This window comes from Patiria miniata, unplaced genomic scaffold (assembly GCF_015706575.1).
Source record: "Patiria miniata isolate m_02_andy unplaced genomic scaffold, ASM1570657v1 HiC_scaffold_7, whole genome shotgun sequence".
NCBI lineage: Eukaryota > Metazoa > Echinodermata > Asteroidea > Valvatida > Asterinidae > Patiria > Patiria miniata.
In genome coordinates, this window is record NW_024037074.1 from 11,590,367 (window position 1) to 11,609,617 (window position 19,251).

The 19,251-nt window shown below is 40.0% G+C and overlaps 2 protein-coding genes across 4 annotated transcripts; one reads left to right on the plus strand and one right to left on the minus strand.

Annotated features, from left to right (window-relative positions):
- Positions 1-1,809: 1,809 nt before the first annotated feature.
- LOC119746108 (telomerase protein component 1-like) lies at positions 1,810-11,649 on the minus strand. Of its 2 annotated transcripts, none has more exons than XM_038222903.1 (16): positions 11,554-11,649; positions 10,239-10,348; positions 8,879-9,256; positions 8,213-8,397; positions 7,882-8,113; positions 7,618-7,701; positions 7,298-7,412; positions 6,845-7,056; positions 6,493-6,571; positions 6,176-6,354; positions 5,819-6,019; positions 5,380-5,592; positions 4,558-4,764; positions 4,221-4,442; positions 3,890-4,067; positions 1,810-3,399 (listed from the first exon to the last, which is right to left on the minus strand). In XM_038222903.1, exons 2-16 carry the CDS (start codon positions 10,314-10,316, stop codon positions 3,233-3,235), a joined length of 2,730 nt encoding a protein of 909 aa, XP_038078831.1. In that variant the 5' UTR covers positions 10,317-10,348; positions 11,554-11,649; the 3' UTR covers positions 1,810-3,232. The 2 variants fall into 2 exon arrangements, with proteins under 2 accessions (XP_038078831.1, XP_038078830.1); XM_038222902.1 differs by having other exon boundaries at positions 3,233-3,399; positions 11,586-11,649.
- Positions 11,650-11,839: 190 nt separating this feature from the next.
- Positions 11,840-19,181, plus strand: LOC119746328 (ribosomal biogenesis protein LAS1L-like). 2 transcript variants are annotated; one of them, XM_038223210.1, is made up of 12 exons: positions 11,840-12,015; positions 12,955-13,077; positions 13,270-13,342; positions 13,551-13,758; positions 14,312-14,358; positions 14,488-14,582; positions 14,949-15,031; positions 15,631-15,834; positions 16,151-16,277; positions 16,803-17,122; positions 17,770-17,881; positions 18,253-19,181. In XM_038223210.1, the coding sequence occupies exons 1-12, from the start codon at positions 11,873-11,875 to the stop codon at positions 18,455-18,457; spliced, it is 1,740 nt and encodes a 579-aa protein (XP_038079138.1). In that variant the 5' UTR covers positions 11,840-11,872; the 3' UTR covers positions 18,458-19,181. The 2 variants fall into 2 exon arrangements, with proteins under 2 accessions (XP_038079138.1, XP_038079140.1); XM_038223212.1 differs by having other exon boundaries at positions 18,260-18,431.
- Positions 19,182-19,251: the final 70 nt, after the last annotated feature.

Below are 19,251 nucleotides of genomic sequence, written 5' to 3' on the forward strand. Positions count from 1 at the left end.
TACAGTACGCCGTATGAAGCCAGCAAGTCTAGAACACTTGGCACGAACAGAATTTACATGTTTGGTCCAGGTTAGGTCGTTCGAAAGGATAACACCAAGATATTTATAAGACGTGACAACATCAAGAGGTTCATCGGAATCTACAAAAAAGTAAGGGGTTAGCAATTGCTTTCTGGAGCGGGTGACATGCATAACTTTGCACTTGGTGGAGTTCAGTTGCATCTGATTATCAGAACACCATCTGGAAATAGAGTTGAGGTCATTCTGCACAATGGCACTGTCATCATTACTTCTAATAATCCTATACAAAACGGTGTCATCAGCATATTGAGGAAGAGAAGACTGAACATGGTTTGGTAAGTCAGCTGTGAAGAAATTAAATAATATAGGACCAAGAACTGAGCCTTGGGGAACTCCTGAAGTTACTGGTATCCAGTCAGATCTAGCGCCCGAAAAGATGACTCGCTGTTCTCTGTTGGAAAGAAAATTACTGATCCATGAAAGTGTGTTACCGCAAATTCCATATTGGTGTAACTTATGAAGGAGGATTGAATGGTCCCACTTGTCGAAGGCTTTAGACCAGTCAAGAAATATTGCATCAATTCGAGGAGGATTGGAAACATCAAGAGCTCGGGACCAGGTGTCAAAGAGGGTGGTTAACTGAGTAGTACAGGAACGTCTAGGTTGAAATCCATGTTGGGAGTCGGGGATGATATGATGCTGAGAAGAATGGTCAAGTAGTTTCTTGCTTATAAAACCTTCAAGCATTTTACATGGAACTGAAGTAAGGGAAATAGGTCTATAATTAACAATGTGAGATTTGTCACCATGTTTAAACAAAGGAACAACATTTGCCTGTTTCCAGGTTTGGGGAACTACACTTGTTGAAAGACTAAGATTAAATATGTCAGTTAATGTTGGAACGATTGAAGTGCCGGCTAGTTTCAGAATTGTTGGAGATATGCCATCCAAGCCGGGGGGTTTGGATGGATTAAGTTTATCGATGGCCTTCATAACATCTGCTTGAGAAACATGAAAATTATGGAGAGGGCTAATACCAGGATGGGCAGCGCAGGATTCGAAGTCTGGAAGATGGTAGGAAAAGTTGAATCAATATAAAACATATCAATCAAAGGTTAGGCCACATTTTCAGGCTCACATTTTTTTTATAATCTGTTGATTATTGCAAAGTTATATAGAAAATCTCTAGCCCCACTATTTCAGAAAATATTTTCAAAATGTATCTGTGTTCCATAAATATGGGAGTAAAAGTGTGGTGGAAAAGTTTTAAACGGCTCGTTTGAAATCAGAAGGGGGCCTAGTGGTCGTGTGAAACCGCTAGTAATTTCACAAAATATGATGTTTATTTCCATCATTATGACTGGCACACTGGTTTCTTTATTCACTTAAAGGGAATATACAACTTTTTCAAACATCAAAAAATAAAACTACCAAGTTTTTACGAAATACCTTACTAGGATGTTGGTAAATGACAGTCTAAAACATCCTGTAAAATTATGGCACCTGGTGTGAAGTCATTTTCAAGAAAATGGTATTTTTGTATACATTTCCAACGGTGGTCGGCCGACTACCCAACTATTTTTCAACTACTGCTCCAACTTTACACTTTTTTCAGTCCAAATTTTATTTGCTATTGGTTACATGTTCATATCATGAACGGGTGCGGGCCAGCTAGACTGGTTCCCTTACCTTACAATTTTCCGGCATCTATATATTGATCAATTTTATCTTTAGTGGAGTCAAGGACTCAGACTACTTGAACATTTTTGTTTTTCTTGGTTTTTCCAGCATTTTCGAACACAAAACTTCAAACATGTCAGTGTAACAATATTTGATCTATTATACTAACCCCTCAAATAGTTCATTTCTGAAAATTACAGCAAAAGCCAATGATGTACATTCCCTTTAAATATCAAAATTAGTTTACTTTAATGACCTCTTTGAATTGAAATGTTTATACTTTACACATTTTTTGTTTCAAGTCCACAATATTATAACATATCAAAGTAATAAACAATCGCTCTGGATTTCATTGAAATCTGTTAAACATTACAAAATTATTAAAACTCTATTATTTTTGAAAATCTTTACAAAATATATCTATGTTCCACAAATACCATTTAGAATGAGCTAAAAAAATAAAATTTGTAAATTCTATTTCATTTGCATAAACATCAAGTTGAGTTAAGTACAACAAATCACTAAAATTAATGTCCAAAGTTAAAGTTCTGGGCAAGATAACTCAATAAGGTGCACTTTTCCAAGACTAATCTAACTAGAACAAAATAGAACTAAAAAACTCTTTATAAATGTGAGTGTGTCCTTCATTAAATGTTTGACTTAACAACTGTGCCTAAATGAACTTTAATTACAAAACTGTAAAGTAATAACAAATTATCAGTTATTGCAAAATCATACTTGATGATTTAACTAGTCAAAATTGTTATGCTACCTGAGGTTTGCCTGAAAAGTTTAAAAGACTTGAGTATTAGGTCTTTTTTGGTCCTTACAAAAGATGGAACCCCTTAACTCCTTTAAGTTTAAAGATTGGAGTATAAGGTCTTTTTGGTCCTTACAAAAAATGGAATATGCCTTAGACGAGTGTCAGCGTTGCCCCTTTACTCCTATAATGGGTGCCTTCCTTTAGCTCACCCGGGTCGACATGGGTCAGCCCTGTGCCGTGTGATTAACTCTGACGTCATTCTCGGGGCTCACCCGGGTCAGCCACCACAGACCCTGCTCGTGGAGCAGAGTCACTGGTGGAAGTACGTCACACGCATGCGTTGTTCATTCCCTAGAAACGGACAAATATGGCGGCCGGACAGCGGAAATCTCAAGTGGACTTAAAAGTTGACTTTATTTGAAGTCTAAAGGTAATCATGTATTGAGTTCATTGAGAATTTCAGCCCAACTTATTTGAGTTTTGCAACTGACTGAAAAGCAGTAAGTCTCAAACTAAGACCCAATCCGAAACAGGCGTTTTGTCAGTGGCTACGGCCACGGCTAAGGGCGTCATGTGAGGATCGTGATGGCCCGCGGTTGAGCGTTCGATTATCCCGGCTGTCGTGGCTGACCTGTCTGCCTTTACCCCTGTCGACCCGGGTGAGCTAAACGAACACACCCATTGTCCCAGCTCTTCGCTTTCCCTCAACTTTGTATCTCTATCATTAAAAAGGCACCACTGCCGGTCTGTGTCCATCATAACCTTTTCTTACGGAGCCAGTTTACAGCAACGCTCCATGTGTCCGGGATCGCAGAACTGACAGATGTAGGCCAGCGGCGGCTCACCGGGCTGGTTGATGGACTTCTGACAGACGTAGCAGTTGTACTTGGCTCCGAAGGAGGGAAAAGAGGGTTTGTGGAACGGACACCAGTATGCTGAAATGACAAACAGAAAAGCTTATTGAAATTGAATCAAATGAATGTTAGACACTTTTATAGTGTTTTTCAAGATTGCAAATACAGTATATTTTTTGCTTAAAACTTTTATGAGTCTGACAAGTGGTATAAATCTCACAGGTGTTTTCCCCTGAGGTGCCAATAATATATGATGGAAATTGTTGAAATATTGAAAACAAATCTAAAATTGGTTGCTCTCACAACATTTTTCAGGAACATGTGCACTTTATAATAGCATAGTAAGCTATTATAAAATACATGTGTTTCTGAAAAATCCAAACCTTGCATATTTCATACTTTTACTTCCAAGTTTGTAATGAAATGAAGATTACCTACACAAAACTGTTAGCTATGCTTTCAATTGGTAAATATCTGCTCCAAGTTCAAGCTAGGGAACAAAATTGCAACTGTGTGTACTACCCATGGACACAAGAGAATTGTTTTATTGCTATACCCATTCCCATTGTACCTTTGGCAGATTTGGGCCCTGGGAATGGTACCCTGTCTCCGCATATGGCACAGCAGTCCTTGTTTTGAAAGTAGGAGTTGGGGTCCAGCTTACTGCGAGCGTTCTTGCAGAAAGAGCAGAAGCCGAACTTGGTGCAGCCTGGAAAGTCCGACTTGGTCATGTTGGTGCAGCGGAATTCCTTGAGGTAAAGGAAAGGAAATGGTATTTCATTTCACAAATATGTCCAGTTTTCCTTCTGAAGGAAATTTGTTTGTCTTTTCAGGGAAAGGACTCAACTATTACATTGTTGTCAGCTTTCAAAAAAACCTAATAGATACATGAAAGGAGTTACCTTTAACAGTCTTGATTTCTCAATCTTATTGACGCTGGTGCTGCGCTTGTCCGTGCGGAAGAAATTGACCAATCGCTGGCCTTCCTTGGCCTGTGCGAGCTGACGAGCCAGCTGGTTGGTCACGGCCATCAGGTCGTGGCAGTGATATTGGTAGTAGTCGGCTAGCTGGCGGTGCCGCAATCTTCTCAGGTCGTCATTCTCCATGAGACGTTTTTGCACAGCCTGCACAAAAAATCAAAATAAGAGATAATGATAAATGTTGCAGTCTCCAAATTTTTTCTCACAATTTTTCGAAAAATTGTGATTTATTTTATGAATTAGCTACAACGAGCCTCACCTTGTTTAGAGCCAGATGGAAGAACTGCAGTCGTTCCACTTGACCGTAGGCACCGGAGTTCCTCAGGAAAGGCTTCAGGGTGCGTCGAACCACGGCCCAGTGCAACGCTGGCGCCGGCGTGCATTTGTCGCCCTCTATATCTCCCAGGAGGGCTTGCAGCTCGGTTTCGTTCAGGCCGCCAGGGACGCACTGAAGGTAGTGCAGCATCTGGGTAAAATGAACAGGTACATGGCAAAAGTTGCAAAAATAGACACATCGTTGGCTTTCACTCGCAGGGAAGTAACATTTTCTACTGAAATTTCTTCCTTCGTGAAATCTTGAGTGACTGGTAAATCTAATCCTGGAAGAAATCTTCGGTTACAGGTAGCAACAGGTACTTATCAGTTTCCTGGCAGGTATATTCTGGAGAAGGGTAGGCTTTATAGAGCTGGGTTCTCATACGTCCCTTTATGAGGGCCGTTTTCCTCTTTTGATCTTGTCATCGGCTCAGTCAATGTGCTCTACCCCTTCTTATACCCCAGGAAGGGGTCCTTCTTAGAGTACTGCTCTGTAAGAGGGGGTAGCGTAGTATACGCAACATGGGGCATCAATCATGTTAATCATCAGGGTTTTCAAAAACCTTGCCTTCAGGAAATTTTAGGCTTCTTGAGACCCTGGCTCAATTCAAGTCTACCTCACAAACATTCCAACTTAGAGTATTTCAATTTGCTTTGGACATAGACGGTTTCTAAATTATTTGAGAACCAATGATGAATCCAAACCCGTATAAAAGCTTATATTTTGAAACTGGCTGTATAGTTGACTTTCTCCTTCTAAGCTTACCTTCTCAACCATCCCAGTTTCATCCTCACTTATCAACCGTGCCAAGATGATCTCGATCAGCCCCTCCAAGGAGGCGGGCAGTTCCCGGATGCGATCTGTCAGCTTCTCAAAGACGCCATAGACTCGCAGCTCCTCACAGCTGAGGGACAGCCACAGGGCGTTCCTGGCCCCCTCGGAGTGCGTCAGGAGGACGAGCTGCTCCGGGTCCAAGGTCTAGACAATTTGAGAGTCCAACGGAATTTGCAAGACTCAAAAGTTGTAATCTCAGTTTTCCCTCGACTGATTTTTTCACTTAGCTTCCCTGGCCAATATTTGCCATGAGGGATTAGATGCAATAAGCAGAAAACAGACAGAAAAGAAACAGGATACCAAAAAAAATAACATGCTCAGGGCTTGGAGTTGGATGTCATTAAAAAAAAGTGAATAGTGGTTTCCCAACCTTGTTGTATCTCTTGAAGTAGTTTGTGACAATCTCCTCTCTGGCTTTGTCGTCCAGGGCTTCGAGGGTCAACTCGGCCGGACTACAGTGCTTTCCCAGCTCCTCGGCAGTGTGGGCCTCTCTGGTGGTGCTCATCACGCACCGCAGGTTACCGGCTAAGGCAGCTGGGAGCCAGCAGTAGCGGTTGTTTTCTTGCGATGTCTGGGACGTTAAGTGAGAAGTAAGCGAAAAGCAGTAAATGGCAGGCATTTTCCAAGTCGATAACAGATTCTGCTAGCATCACTGCTGAATCAATGTGTGCGATGACCTTGATTACGTACGTAATCACTTTCTGATCACGAATTTAAAAGCGCTAACCTGATTGACAGCATCGACAACAATTAGGAACTGGGTCCCAGTTTCTCCGAGTTTCTTGACATAAGCAGCCATCTTGAGGGCATTCAGTTCATCCTCTGTTTTCTTGCCTTCCGAGGTCTCACCATCGGTCTCTGGGGCGTAGACACATGTGTCTGGATACAGCTCTTCCAGTTTGCCGACTGCGAATGCAAAGATGGAGATGGTCAGAAATGAAGACGATGTTGCTGTTTTAGAGACTGTTTTCGACTGACATGTGTTGAGCTGCAAACTTCATCTACTCCGTTTGACAAGAGGCTTTTAGCTGGCTCTGGGCTTACCTAGTCTTTTAAGGATGCTGGAGGGTCTGTTAGATTCAGCCGTGCAGCCAACAAAGTGGTAGAAGACTGTCAAGCCGGCCTTGAAAGAAACAATATCAAAAACTCAGAAGATGACAATTTAATCAATAACAGATTCACTTCTCAGGGGCAAATAACACACAAAGATATGTCTTTCGTTAATATTTTTTTCTTTAATTTTAAGTTTCAATTTCGACACCCAAGTGTGGAAAAGTCTTCTGTGAGAAACCGATGCGGCTTCCCCGTTATGGAACCGCAATGTACAAAAAAAAATAATCAAGCAGCCCCTTTTTTCCGTTGGAAATAATAACCACGCCCTCGATCCTCCAGTTACCTTTTTGACCTCCATAACGAATCGTGCCATGAGACTGGATTTGCCTTCGCCCGGATCGGCTACGACCATCATGTGGTGGCGTTGTTTCCCTGCCTCGCCTTCAGCGTCTTTGTGAAGGCCTTTCGCAAAGTCTGTCATCTTGCCGATTTCGCTGTCACGGCCGAAGACCAGTTTGCCCTTCTGCTCCATGTAGATATCGTGTTGATCTTGTTCTGCGCAGTAAAGAATGAAATAATTAGCGACAGTAATGCAATGTTAAAATAATCCAATATTTTCCTCCAATTCAAGCCATTCACAGAGCTAAAAAGTTAGATTCCGTGACAAAACAGCTTTGGTTTTATTTACAAATATTAGTCCGGTACCTCGCACACACAATGAAGACAGGTTGTTGCAGAAAATTGACGGTGAGATTGAAAAATTTTAATTCAAAATCTGAAGACTGAGATGTTTTACCTAATTTGTCTGGAGTGGGAGCGACATTGTCACTCGGAGGGAATTTTCTCTCGATGGCTTTCTTGAAAAACTCCAGAACTTGCCTTCCGAAATCATCCAAGCCTTTCAGCCTGACCTGCATGATTGAAATGAATTCAATGATCCACATCATAACATGCATCAGTTATATTTTCATTAATAAGTTTCGTATTAATGAGAATAGGTAGTATAAATAATTTAGGAAAAGTTGGCATAGACCTCACAACATCCCTCGAAACCTAAAGTGACATCTGCACATTCAGTGTTTTATATTTATGTTAGAAATGTTGGTAAGAACTTACCTTTGAATCTTGTGCAGTATCAAACTCACAGGAATAAGGAAAAGTCTGTTCTGGAAAGCGCTGTTGCAGTTTCGCTTTTAACTTCTAAGGATAAAAAGAAAAAGGAAGAGGAAGCTAGATAAACAACATCTGAGATGAATGTAAGACCGTTTTAATACAATGTAGTTACATCTCGGCAAGTTTATCTTGAATTCTTTCCTAAGGTGACTTTTGTGACTACAAATGTTGATTTTGTTTCCTCCGAAAACAAAAATTGGCGCAAACCTTGAGTTGAATCTTGCCCAGTTCAGTGGGCTCCACAAACTGATTCTTGTTTTCTTCGGGAATCATTTCAGAAAAGCCAGACTGATCACGCAGAAAGAACGCAGCATTCGGGTTACGGCAACGATATGCTCCTAGTAAAATCTCCATATGGGTGACGGAGATCAATGGTACCCACTGGTACTCCTCCGCTATGTCATTGGGGATATTGTCTTTGGCTGGTACCCATCCGTATCTAAAAAATGAAAATTAAAAAAAAGTAAGTTTCCAATTGTGATGTGACTTGTGAACAGACAAGTGTTCAACTTGTGATCGTTTTGCGATTGACTCGTACCTTTCTCCCAGCATATTGAGGAAGAATCCTTGCCCGTCCGCGTCGCCGTGGCAACGGTCGATTTCCTCCATGCAGGTGGTGAGGACGGTGCGGGTGGTGGCGTCCTTGGGCACGCCCCACCTCAGGTCGCATTCCAACAGGTGGAGATGGAGGGATTCGCACCACTCACGCAGCTCGGGAAAAACCTGTGTTGGGTTTTCAACAAGCAAAAGAGTTTAATGTGGCTCAAATGAGGGATTTTGTTGAATTATGAAGGAAATCTGATTGTGTGTCTATAGTTGTGCTTGCATCTTAGCATTGGAAACATGTTGATTTTTGGGAGGGGGGCGGGAGTGCTCAGCACCCCAGGCCCCCCTCCCAAGAAAAAAAAATCAAAAATCAACATCATAATGCCAATGCTAAGATGAAACTATTGTGAAGCAAATACTTAATCATAATCTGGTCACTACAGAAATTTTGGAACTTCCTAACGTTTCAGTATAACAGAAATAGTTATAATTTTTTTGAAAGTTGAACAAAGAATTTACTAGAGCCGGGTTTGAACCTGCAACCTCCGGATTACCGTTCCAGTGCTCTACCAACTGAGCTATCCAGTCATGTGTTAGCGGTCCTGCATTTTGTCAATGTCATTGTTCAAGAATTTTTTACTTTTTTTTTTCTTCCTACCTTCTTCACAAGGATCTCCCGCTCATTATGAAAGTCCTGAAACGTCGACGAGACGAAGAGGCGGACAGCTCTCCAGCCGGAGAAGTTGGGCCCGCTGGATGGGTAGTTCTTGCCGACGTGCTCCTCGCACTGTCTGTCTATTTCCCGCCAGCATTGGGCGACCACTTGCATATTGACGTCTCCTTCATCTACTGGTTGAGGTTTAGACAACTGTGCCCCGTGGGAAAGTGCTGGCCCAGGCGTAGTCTGAGATTCGGTGATGGGTTCATCATCTTTGTCCAAAGATTCATCCACTTTTTTCTCAACCTCTTTCTTTGCTGGTGGCGTTTCTTCTGTTTTGTCCATCCCTGCTGATGCGGTAGAAGGATTTTCTTGGTCCTATAAGAAAGTAAAATGCAATCAACAGTTATTCTTTTAACATATTTACTTCGCCAAGGAGGTTATGTGTTCATCGGCGTTGGTTTGTTTGTTGGTTGGTTTGTCTGTTAACAGGATAACTCAAAAAGTTATTAACGGATTTGCATGAATATTTCTTTTTAGGGGGGGGGGTCCTTGGTACAAGTACAAATCGATTAGATTTTGGAAGTAATAGTTAGCTAAAGTTGGGCCTGCAATAGCTGCATATATCCAGTTCCATTAATAAGTTGATCAAAACAAAGTTTAATTTGTAAGCAAATTAAACACAGAAAAGTTGCACCATGTGAACAGAAATCTCTTGCGCGAGTTTATGTCAATGTAAGAAGTATCAGCCCAGTCAGGAAACCTGATTAAGTTCAATAAGGCGAAGTAAAAAAAAAAACATGTTTCTCGTCCCCGCCCGCTTCCTTTTTGGAGGCTGCCTGGATTTTTTTATCATTTTTTATTTTTGAAAAATGTAGTAAAAAACACCGAAAAAGTCTACAAATTCATCAGAAAATAAATACCAATACCAATACAACTCTAAATGACACTGTAAATATGCTCAGTTCTCTTGTCCAACTTGTCTTTCATTTTTAAAAGTGTCTTTGAACAGTGGAACACCAATGGTTGCAGGAAATTTTGAAAAGGCGGGCATCTTGAAAAAAATTTAAAAAATAAAAAGCCCCGCTTCCTCCCTTTTTTCAAAAACCCCGGACGAGAAACATGTTTTTTTTTTTACTCAGCCTAACTAAAGATTAAGCAAAGTAGAAATACACCGATTGTTGGGTAAGACCTAGTCCGAGTAACTTGGACCCAACTTATCGCCCTTTTTTAACATTTGGTCATGGTCTGGCGATAGTAAGCCACACCATGTCCAAATGTTACAAAAGGCGATAAGTTGGGTCCAAGTTACTCGGACTACGTAAGACCATAATGTACTGCAAAGCTAAATTTGTCCTACCTTCACCAATGGCCTCACTGCAGACAGTGAACATGTTGGGTCCACTTCCTTCTTTTTCTTGCCACAGACAATCCCCATCCCGCCGATAGTGTGTCACCCGGTCATGTCCACTCCAAGAATAAAACAAAGAATAAAAACAAAAGTATATATCCAAAACTGAAACCAACCTCAAGCACTGACAGGAAGAGGAAGTGTACATGTATAGGTATTCTAGAATCGTTCACAGGTTTTTTTTGTTAATAAATCCAAACGACACTAAACAGTATGAAACTGACGCAGAACAGAAGTAGGCCGATCAAGTACAATCAAAAGAGGAAATTGGAAGTGAGTATTTGGACTTGAAATTAAATCGAGGGAAAAGTTTCATCCGGTCAGGCAAACATAATGGCTGATTTGCTGTAATAATAACTGCAACAAGCCCCAGCAGAGTTTAACCCACACACTCCACTTTGAATAAACAACAATAAGTGGGTGTTTGCTGAAGGTCAGTAGGCCCATGTGGGCGTGCGGTGTTTTTGTATTGGGTCACCTGGCCAAATAGGGCAAAATAATAAGCTATAGTTGTACTGTTTGTAGTACACAGCACACATAACACATGCACAAAACTTTCGTGCATCTGTCAATGGAATTTAAACTTAGAAGGAACAACCAATTAATGCGTAGTGGCTATATCGTTAAAGTAGCAGCAATGCAATTTTCATCTGTTATTACGGAATGGCAAAAACACTATCTTGAATCTATTTATAAAAACCTATACCAAGTGCTTTGGTAGCTTGATTGGTTGCTAATAACTAACGTTACTATGCCGAAGGTCCCGGTATCATGCAAATCCGTGCTATGCCAAACTTTGTTTTTCTTTTTTCTTCTAATTGGCGGCAGGTCCCTAGTAAATTTTCATTTACTTTTTATGTTTTTAATCAAATCCTACTTTTTACTGAAGCTAGGCTATATAGATTTCATTTTTTTCTTCACAATCCGTGATGGCTTTATAGGTTTTTTTTTTTGTTTGTTTTTTTTTTTTAAAGGGAAACAAAGTCCGAGATCCAGTCGGTTGATATAGTCTGGTTCCAATGAGCCAAAGATCCTGAATCCTGACATTGAATACAGGTCAGGGCTGGGAACCAGACGACTGCCGTAACGATAGCCACTGCCACTGCACTGCATTCATCTGTTCATGGATAAATAATTTGAAAGCTAATTTAGGCCTCAGCCAACATAGGCTTATAATATTCCGACGCATTATCTTTTTTTAAAAGCAAACCAAAATTTCGCAAAACACTTTCCGAAGGACTAATTATTCTTAAAATATGCATACAATCAAACTTTCAACCAATCACAATAAGTCACATTTGAGTAAGCATGGTAAGTAATGCATCACATCGCACACACGCACCGCGTCATGCGCGTTGTTTTTTTTACAATTTGAGCACATGGAATTCTCCTTGTTCAACATTTATAGTATTACTAATTCATTTTTTCACAAATTTGCTTTTTAAAACCTTAAAAACGTTGGCATAAAATAACGGGTATTTCAAAATTATAATTAAAATATTTTAGCATTTTATTTAGCTTTTTAAAATTATCACATCGACATTAAAAATTTATACTTTGCTAAAGCCCGACGATAAATCAAGATGGCGGCGCCCATGAGGTTTCAAACACGAGTTGTGGGCTGGAGAAATAAACGGGAATTTGATGATGTTTACGATTGTCTGTACAACAGCGATGTTCAAAGACAACGCGATGGTCTCGAAAGAATAAACGCGTGGAAGTGCCGGTGTGATAAACTGTTTTATTTTGGTGTAATTTTTAATTTGCCAACGCGTCCATTGCAATCACATAGGCCTACACGCCGTACGTACGGCGATCGTGAAGTGAAGGGCCCCTGTTTTATTTTGATCAAATTAGAGTCAAAAATATTTTGTTTTTGCTCAAAAATCACCTTTACATACAATCAAAAGCAGACTTTTCTCAATTCTAGTGACACCCGTTTTGCAATTTTGAACGGATTCTAGGGGGTAGAAAACACGATTTTCCTGCGCGGTTTGTGCCTTGCGATTCAGCGAGCCGTGCATGCTCATGGTACATCGCGCGGTGACCGCCATCTTTATTTTCGGGTCGTGTGTTGTCGCCGCACTGTCATCGTCATTTTACCCCCAAATTTCCCTAAAAAAAAATCAAAACCCTGCCCTCTATCTATGACATACCTGTTTATTGAGAATGTCGCCAACTAGTTTGGTAGGTCCAATAATTTTAAACTTGGGTTTGTTCCCTTATACTAGGAACCGGGCCCTACACTTCATGATCGCCGCGAAAACTTACGTGATTTTAATGTAAACTTGCTTTGATACTGGTAATAGTATGAATGGAAATGCAGGTCAAAAAGGCACTGCTCGTTTATATGCTAGTTTATGTATTGGGCTTAATGTAACTACAAAAAAAAGGAAAGTAGATAAATTGTATGAATTTCTAACACTATTACTAACTTGTTTGATGATATTTTGAACATCGAATAGGTAACCTGTTGTTGACCGACCTTTGGTAATCCTCACTCAGTAAAGTTGGACTGAATGTGCTTTGAGTTTGATTAACACTAACGTCCTAAGGGCTCTTTGAGGGTCAAGAACCAAATACTGCAGAATACTACATTCTCACAGTATAAGTTTCATAATCATATCTGCAATTTCTTGGTTTTGTTTTTACATTTTTGCTGCAGATTTGCCGATAAGATGCCTGTTGCAATTGAGTGCACAGCCACTCTCTTAGAGGCTACCTTAATGGAGGAAAATGAGAGCGAACCAAGTACATTACAGCTCATCTATAGCATGGCCGTCATAAGGTGAAGCTGGTGCAACTTTTGGGGAGTTTTTCTTTTTTTTAATTATTAATCCAGTTGCATAAACTCCTTTTTAAAGTATATGAAAATTCTTGATGACCTTCTTAAAATAAATTACATTTTAAACACTATCAAAAGCATTTAAGTTTGTGAAAAGGAGATATTAGCTTTAATATTGGTTACCGTCTCTTGCAGATTTGTGAACTTAATAACAGGATTCCTGCAAAATAAGGCCCAGGCCCAGCCTGTCGTTGCCATTGCAAAAGAGGTAAGAATGTAGTGAAATTGATTAACTGTTTTTTTTAGAACCAAACAAAGATTCACCAAATTAGTAGTGCAAAACAAGGATTATCTTAAGATTCCAACAAGCTTAAAGAAAAATATGCTGAGAAGGGCGATCAATTATTAATTTCAGAGGATGGGATCAATGTAACGTACTTCAAGAACCTGATCATACGTTTTATTTATTTTTCTAGATCAGCCTTCCAGAGTGGTTGGTGGAGCTACGTCACGAGGCGTCACACAAGCACATGCCCCCGCTTGCCACCCTTCGAAGGGGAGCCGAGACGGGCCTGGCCTGGCTGAAGGAGATTTTCTGGCAGAAGCAGTGTGGGAGTGCAGCACCCGTACTACCAGAAGGAGAGGAGGATTCGGCGTATCCACCGAACGTCAACGGTGTGGAAGGTAAAGGCTTGGAGGGTTAGGCCAAAAAAAAGTTGTTCTCTGGTCAGCGCGTGCATCGATTTTAATCATGCGCCTCAATCTTTTTTTTTCAAAATGTTCCGCGGTAGCTCCAACAGCGCCCTCTATTGCCGCACCTCCTCAATTTTTTTTTATCAAAGAATGGGAATTGCACCTAGGCAAATGATCGAGAGCACCAAGGCAAATTATGGAGGACACCAATGTACATGAGGACACCAAAAAAGCAAAATAGTACCCCACCTTGTCTGTACAATCCAAGCTTGAAGAAAAAAAAAAGCTGCGTCGCGGCGTCAATTCCGGAACTTTGGTCTGACCAGAGACCGAATATTTTTTTTTTTTGGCCTGATATACAGTCAACAGTCAGACAGCCAAGAAAATTATAAGCTTTGAAAAGGTTTCAACAGTGCTACTCTGGTGCATCCTTTTCCCAAAATATTCATACCTGGACATTCAATGATTTTCTTGCGATACACATACCTATGATTGCACAAATCTGTGAGACGCTAAACGCTATTTGCATTCTTTACCATTCCAGATGATATCAATCAACTGAGTATTGCTTACCAACAGGCACAGTTCCAGGTGAGTATTCACCAGTTATATGCTCTTACAAAAATGTTGATTAGTAAACATCTAGTCGGCAATGATGCCTGAAATCCAGTAGACAGTTGTTGTTTGAAAAAACTTGAAACCGTATTTTCTTCTTGGCAGAATATTCAGTGTGGTCCTAATAATGGTCGCAATGGAAATGGCATTACAGAAATCTTGTCCAATTTGGAGCAGTGTCTCGCCGATCCTGAGGCCGGGTAAGATCAGCGCAGCTGCTTTTAATTTTCGACTGCAACATTTCAAGAGGTGTGACCAAGTTAGTCGTAAACTCTCAAACAAATCAGTACAAGTCAGGCTACTAGAAACAGGAGATTAACAATGACAAAGAAATGCCTGTGTCACAGTTCAATTTTGAACAGCTTGTGAATTATTTTGAGACTGAATGTATTGTAATTGACTTGTAATGACTTGTGAGGACTTGAAATTATGTCACACTTTGAAATTCGCTTATCCGTTTCCTCCCATCAAAATACAACTTCAGTATTATTCATCTATTGAAAAGAGAAAGTTTCACAGACAGACAGTTTTCACAGTAATCATCAACTCAATGTTTTTCCTTCCAGGTACCTGTTGATGTCACTTCTCTTGCAAGATGGCTACCTGGTACCCACCCCAGAGCAGCTTCAAGCTCTGGGTTTGAAAGAAGGTAAGCTTTTGTGACCTGTATCACACCTTAAACAGTGACGTAGTCTTGTCCATCATAAGTCCATCATAAGTCCATCACAAGTCCAGTCACAAGTAAATCAAAAGTCCATTGATAAGTCCAATCACGAGTTACAGGATTATTAGTATTATTATTATTAATCATTTCTGGTAATGAAACCAAGGATTCCTCAAAAGCGCCCTAGGCACTGTAGCTTGCAAGCCAGGAAACCTGTGGAGAGAAGACAATGAGAAGAAATTACAGTCTTAGAGGTGGGAGGAAAAGCCCAGAAGAATATTCTGGGGGAAACCCACAGAATCAGGCAGGGACTGCCTGAGTTGACTTGTGATTGACTTGTGATTGACTTGTGATTGACTTGTGATTGACTTGTGATTGACTTGTGATTGACTTGTGATTGACTTGTGATTGACTTGTGATTGACTTGTGATTGACTTGTGATTGACTTGTGAAGAGTTACAATTGACTTGTGATTGACTTGTGATTGACTTCATCACCACGTTGTGTTTCTGCATGCTGTTCCTTTTACTCTACCTCCTCCCACTGGTTTACTCAATCTTATCTTCATTGTCTTTCATTTTCAGGCTTTTCAATCACTAGGGGCATCATCTATATCCATCGAGCCCTCTGCCAGTTCTGGAGGCCTCTGATGGCGCTCTTACATTCACTGGAGCTCACCCCTCTGTTGCTACAGTCCATCATGAGGGAGCTGGGTAAATTCAGAACCGCAGAGAGCCAAGTGGCTGCCTATTTGGTGGGATGGGCGATGCAAATCATAATGGCAGGCAGTAAGTATATATTTTTATGGTGGGAAGTGACCTTATTTTGAAAATCTGGGCGTTGGAATTTTTTTCTTTCCAATTTGGAGAAGTGCCTCTATAATTAGCCTTTCAGAAATATTTTGCTCTGATCAAAATATAAGAATGGTTTCATTTTAATTATAGCCCTTGTACTTGCCAAGCAGTTTCCAAGAAAGTCGTATACAAGATACAATATTTTACGATATAAATGTAGCTAAAATACAAGTCAAGTTAGCAGAATGAAGAATTTCAGACTCAACAGCAGAACGTTTATGTATATGTGTCGTTTTTCCGTTTTTTGCAGCAATTGACAGGAAAATGTTCAGGACATATCTTGGGCTTTTCAAGGATAACCTTCAACTTCCCTGGAAGACACTCTTTGATCAATGCATCCAGCACCCAAATTGTTTTACGCTCGACCTCTTGCAATAGTAAGTCTTCAAATCATTGCCTTTTATAATTTGAGGGAGTGACTACGTGCCAAGGCCTTGTGGCTTGGTGCATTAAATTCAAGATCTTGTGGATAATGGACCATTCCTGTCTGTCAATCATACAGTACACATTGACCAATTATATCTTGACTTTTGGTCAGGTGACCATGGTAGCCCAATAAGCCCATGCTCACAAATAAAAAATGGGTGGGGCTTATGGCAGGATCTGGGTCGGTCCATTCTGCTTTGGGGTCTTCCTTTCCAGGAGGGTGAAATTACATTCAGACATCGGACTCTTTCTACTGTTTCCCAGTTTGTCCATTGTCACAGTTTGTTCTTGTGAATGCATTTTAGGTTAAAAAAGGAATTTGGCAATTTTTTTCACCTGTCTGTTGCTTTGCAAAACCTTGTCTTTAAAATATGCTCTATCGCTCGGGCAAACTTCAGAAAAATTCCTACCTTGAAACCTTAAAATAAACCTACCTTGAAACTGTTGGTCACATTTCCTCCAAACTTTTTTTTTAGCATCTTGCCAAACTTGGATCCCAAAATGTCAGAGCAAGCACAAACCAACCTGAGGCAGCTGATGTCCACCTATCGCAACCTCCTGGAATCTCAACAGCCAGTTTCAGAAGAGACTGATGACAACACTGAGGCAGATAGGATTTACACTGCAGAGGACATTCCCAGACCAGAGGGTGAACATTTGTCAGGCCAGAGCAAAATTAGTGTTGAACAAGTGGACATTTCAGAAGAAAATCAGATGGAAGTTATAGAAGGCAGTACTCCTTCGAGTTTTGTTCTCCGGGAAAAAGATAATTTTCAACCTTGGACTAAGAGTACAGGTGTGTATGTCGTAAAAACTATTTGCACCAATTTTCTACCATTTTTTCCATCCTAGTATGAGAGCCAATGTTGTTGGCTGTCTTTGTTTAATTTGAAGTCAGTATAAAGTACAATACAATGAATGCGAAAAAGGTCTACTTATGCCTGTTACTGCATAACAAAAGCAGGTCTGTCCAAGATGGTAGCTGAGCAAAAGGTTCATACACTCGGTAAATGTGTAAAGTTTGTGTATTGTCCTTGTCCATTTTTTGTCTTGTGTTTTGTGTATTAAAAGCAACTTTAAGTTTGTATAAGTGGCCTACGACAAGCTTTGCTTCTTAGTAGGTTCCTCTACAGTTTCACTATTTGTCTATAAAGTATCATTTTTGTACTAATTACTATAATTTAAATATGTGACTCTGTGGAAAATAAATGAACAATGATATGCATCTTTTTTTTGTAATTTCCACAACTTAATGTTTTACGGTTTTCAAATTTTAATCATTACTTCCTCTTTTCCCCTATATGTTAATGTATACCACTGTGAATTTTTGATGTTTTTACAAAATAATATAATGGGTACTAAACAAACAAAAAAGGACTACCACTGCATTATTTGCTATTAGCTGTTCATAAAACTGTTTTTTTCCTTCTTCATTTCTCACAGCTCAGGTTGATTGGTCCGAATTTCCCATCGGGTCGTTACCCGGGCAACCGGATGACCCCAACTTCCTGGTGCTCGACATCCCACGAAGCAACAGCAGTAAAACAGAGCCCAAGTAATTATTTCTACTCTTTCAGTTATTCAGATTGCTGTGAGTCTGTATCACAGAACTGGTTTCGACTGGTTCTATCTAACCACAACCAGCTTGAACCGGTTTTACATTCACATGCTAAATATTTCAAATGCATACTGTCTCATTAATAAATTCTGCCTTTTCAATCATTTAATTGGGGTTGCCAATAAGCCAGTCTCAGGGAACTGGTTTCAACTGGTTTTATCCACCCACAACCAGCTTGAACTAGTTTTACATTATCATGCTAAATAGTTTAAGTTCTGTATAGTTTATTATATTGAGGTGATGGTGAAAAAAACACAATTCACAAAATCACTTTTCCTTTTTATTTTTATTTTTCCTTTTCTGCTTAGGTCTAAGACTTCACCAGTGCTTAAACACGAAGAACTTTTATCACCAGTGTTAGAAATGGAAACCAATTCCGCAGACGAAAGGAAAACACCCGATGTTCAAACAGAGAGACACTTATGGACAAAGAGCCAGCTGGAAATCGTCAAGTATAAGCTTCAAGTTTTCAATCCTCCAGCAACCAAAGCGGCCAGAGGTAGCCAGAACTGATGTGCCTGACAGCCAGCATTTTCAGGATATATTTATACATTTTTTAAACTCATGCTATCATTGTCATTTCGCCATGGACACCACAAACTTACACTCGGTTGCATGTGAATTCCCGGCACACGCGCGTATTTTACAGAACTGCGTTATTTTCGTTTTCACGTACTAACACCCGGCACATTGCGGCACTGCATGCACGCATTCGGTACAGTTTCATTTTCACAAACTAACACTGATCTTAACTTCACCAGTAAAAAAGTTTATAATTAATTTTTTTTGTAAGCCTACAAGTATGTGGGTGGATTAACTTCGTGTCAAACTTTTCAAAGCGTTTTTTTCTCCGAATTGTATTTCCACAATATGCTTGAGTGTTAGTTCGTGAAAACCAAAATCATTCTTTTTCGTGTCACCTTCCAAAAAAAGATTATTTTATGTATTCTCAAGTTGTGAACAACATTTCCACTTCAAAATATCAATGGATGTTCCTGTTAATGTGTTATGAAGAGCATCACAAGGGGCTAAGACATTTCTGCCAATGCACAGGAGTCATCTACAAATTTTTAATAAGAATATGATCCTGCCAGAAAGAGGTCGCCACAACATTTTTTTTTTCTGAAGAAATATAGTTTCTGAATAAAAATGTAATTTTGTGGACCACTTGAAAAAAAGAAAAGTGTGTGAGCGTTTTGATGCATATGAAATAAAAGAGAGGATTTTATTTCATGAACCATTGTTGTGTGTATTTTATGTGAATTCTGATAAAGTAATATTTAGCATTGCTCAGTTTGCAGGGTTCA

What these genes read in the sequence shown, in the direction of transcription:
- LOC119746328 (XM_038223210.1), top strand. Translation starts at nt 11,873, where the DNA reads ATGGCGGCGCCCATGAGGTTTCAAACACGAGTTGTGGGCTGGAGAAAT. An exon ending in ACCAACAGGCACAGTTCCAG is followed by an intron (nt 14,359 to 14,487) that starts GTGAGTATTCAC and finishes TCTTCTTGGCAG; the next exon opens with AATATTCAGTGTGGTCCTAA. An exon ending in AGCAGTAAAACAGAGCCCAA is followed by an intron (nt 17,882 to 18,252) that starts GTAATTATTTCT and finishes TTTTCTGCTTAG; the next exon opens with GTCTAAGACTTCACCAGTGC.
- LOC119746108 (XM_038222903.1), bottom strand. Translation starts at nt 10,316, where the DNA reads ATGGGGATTGTCTGTGGCAAGAAAAAGAAGGAAGTGGACCCAACATGT. An exon ending in ATACTGCACAAGATTCAAAG is followed by an intron (nt 7,413 to 7,617) that starts GTAAGTTCTTAC and finishes TCAATCATGCAG; the next exon opens with GTCAGGCTGAAAGGCTTGGA. An exon ending in TCCATCTGGCTCTAAACAAG is followed by an intron (nt 4,443 to 4,557) that starts GTGAGGCTCGTT and finishes TTTTTTGTGCAG; the next exon opens with GCTGTGCAAAAACGTCTCAT.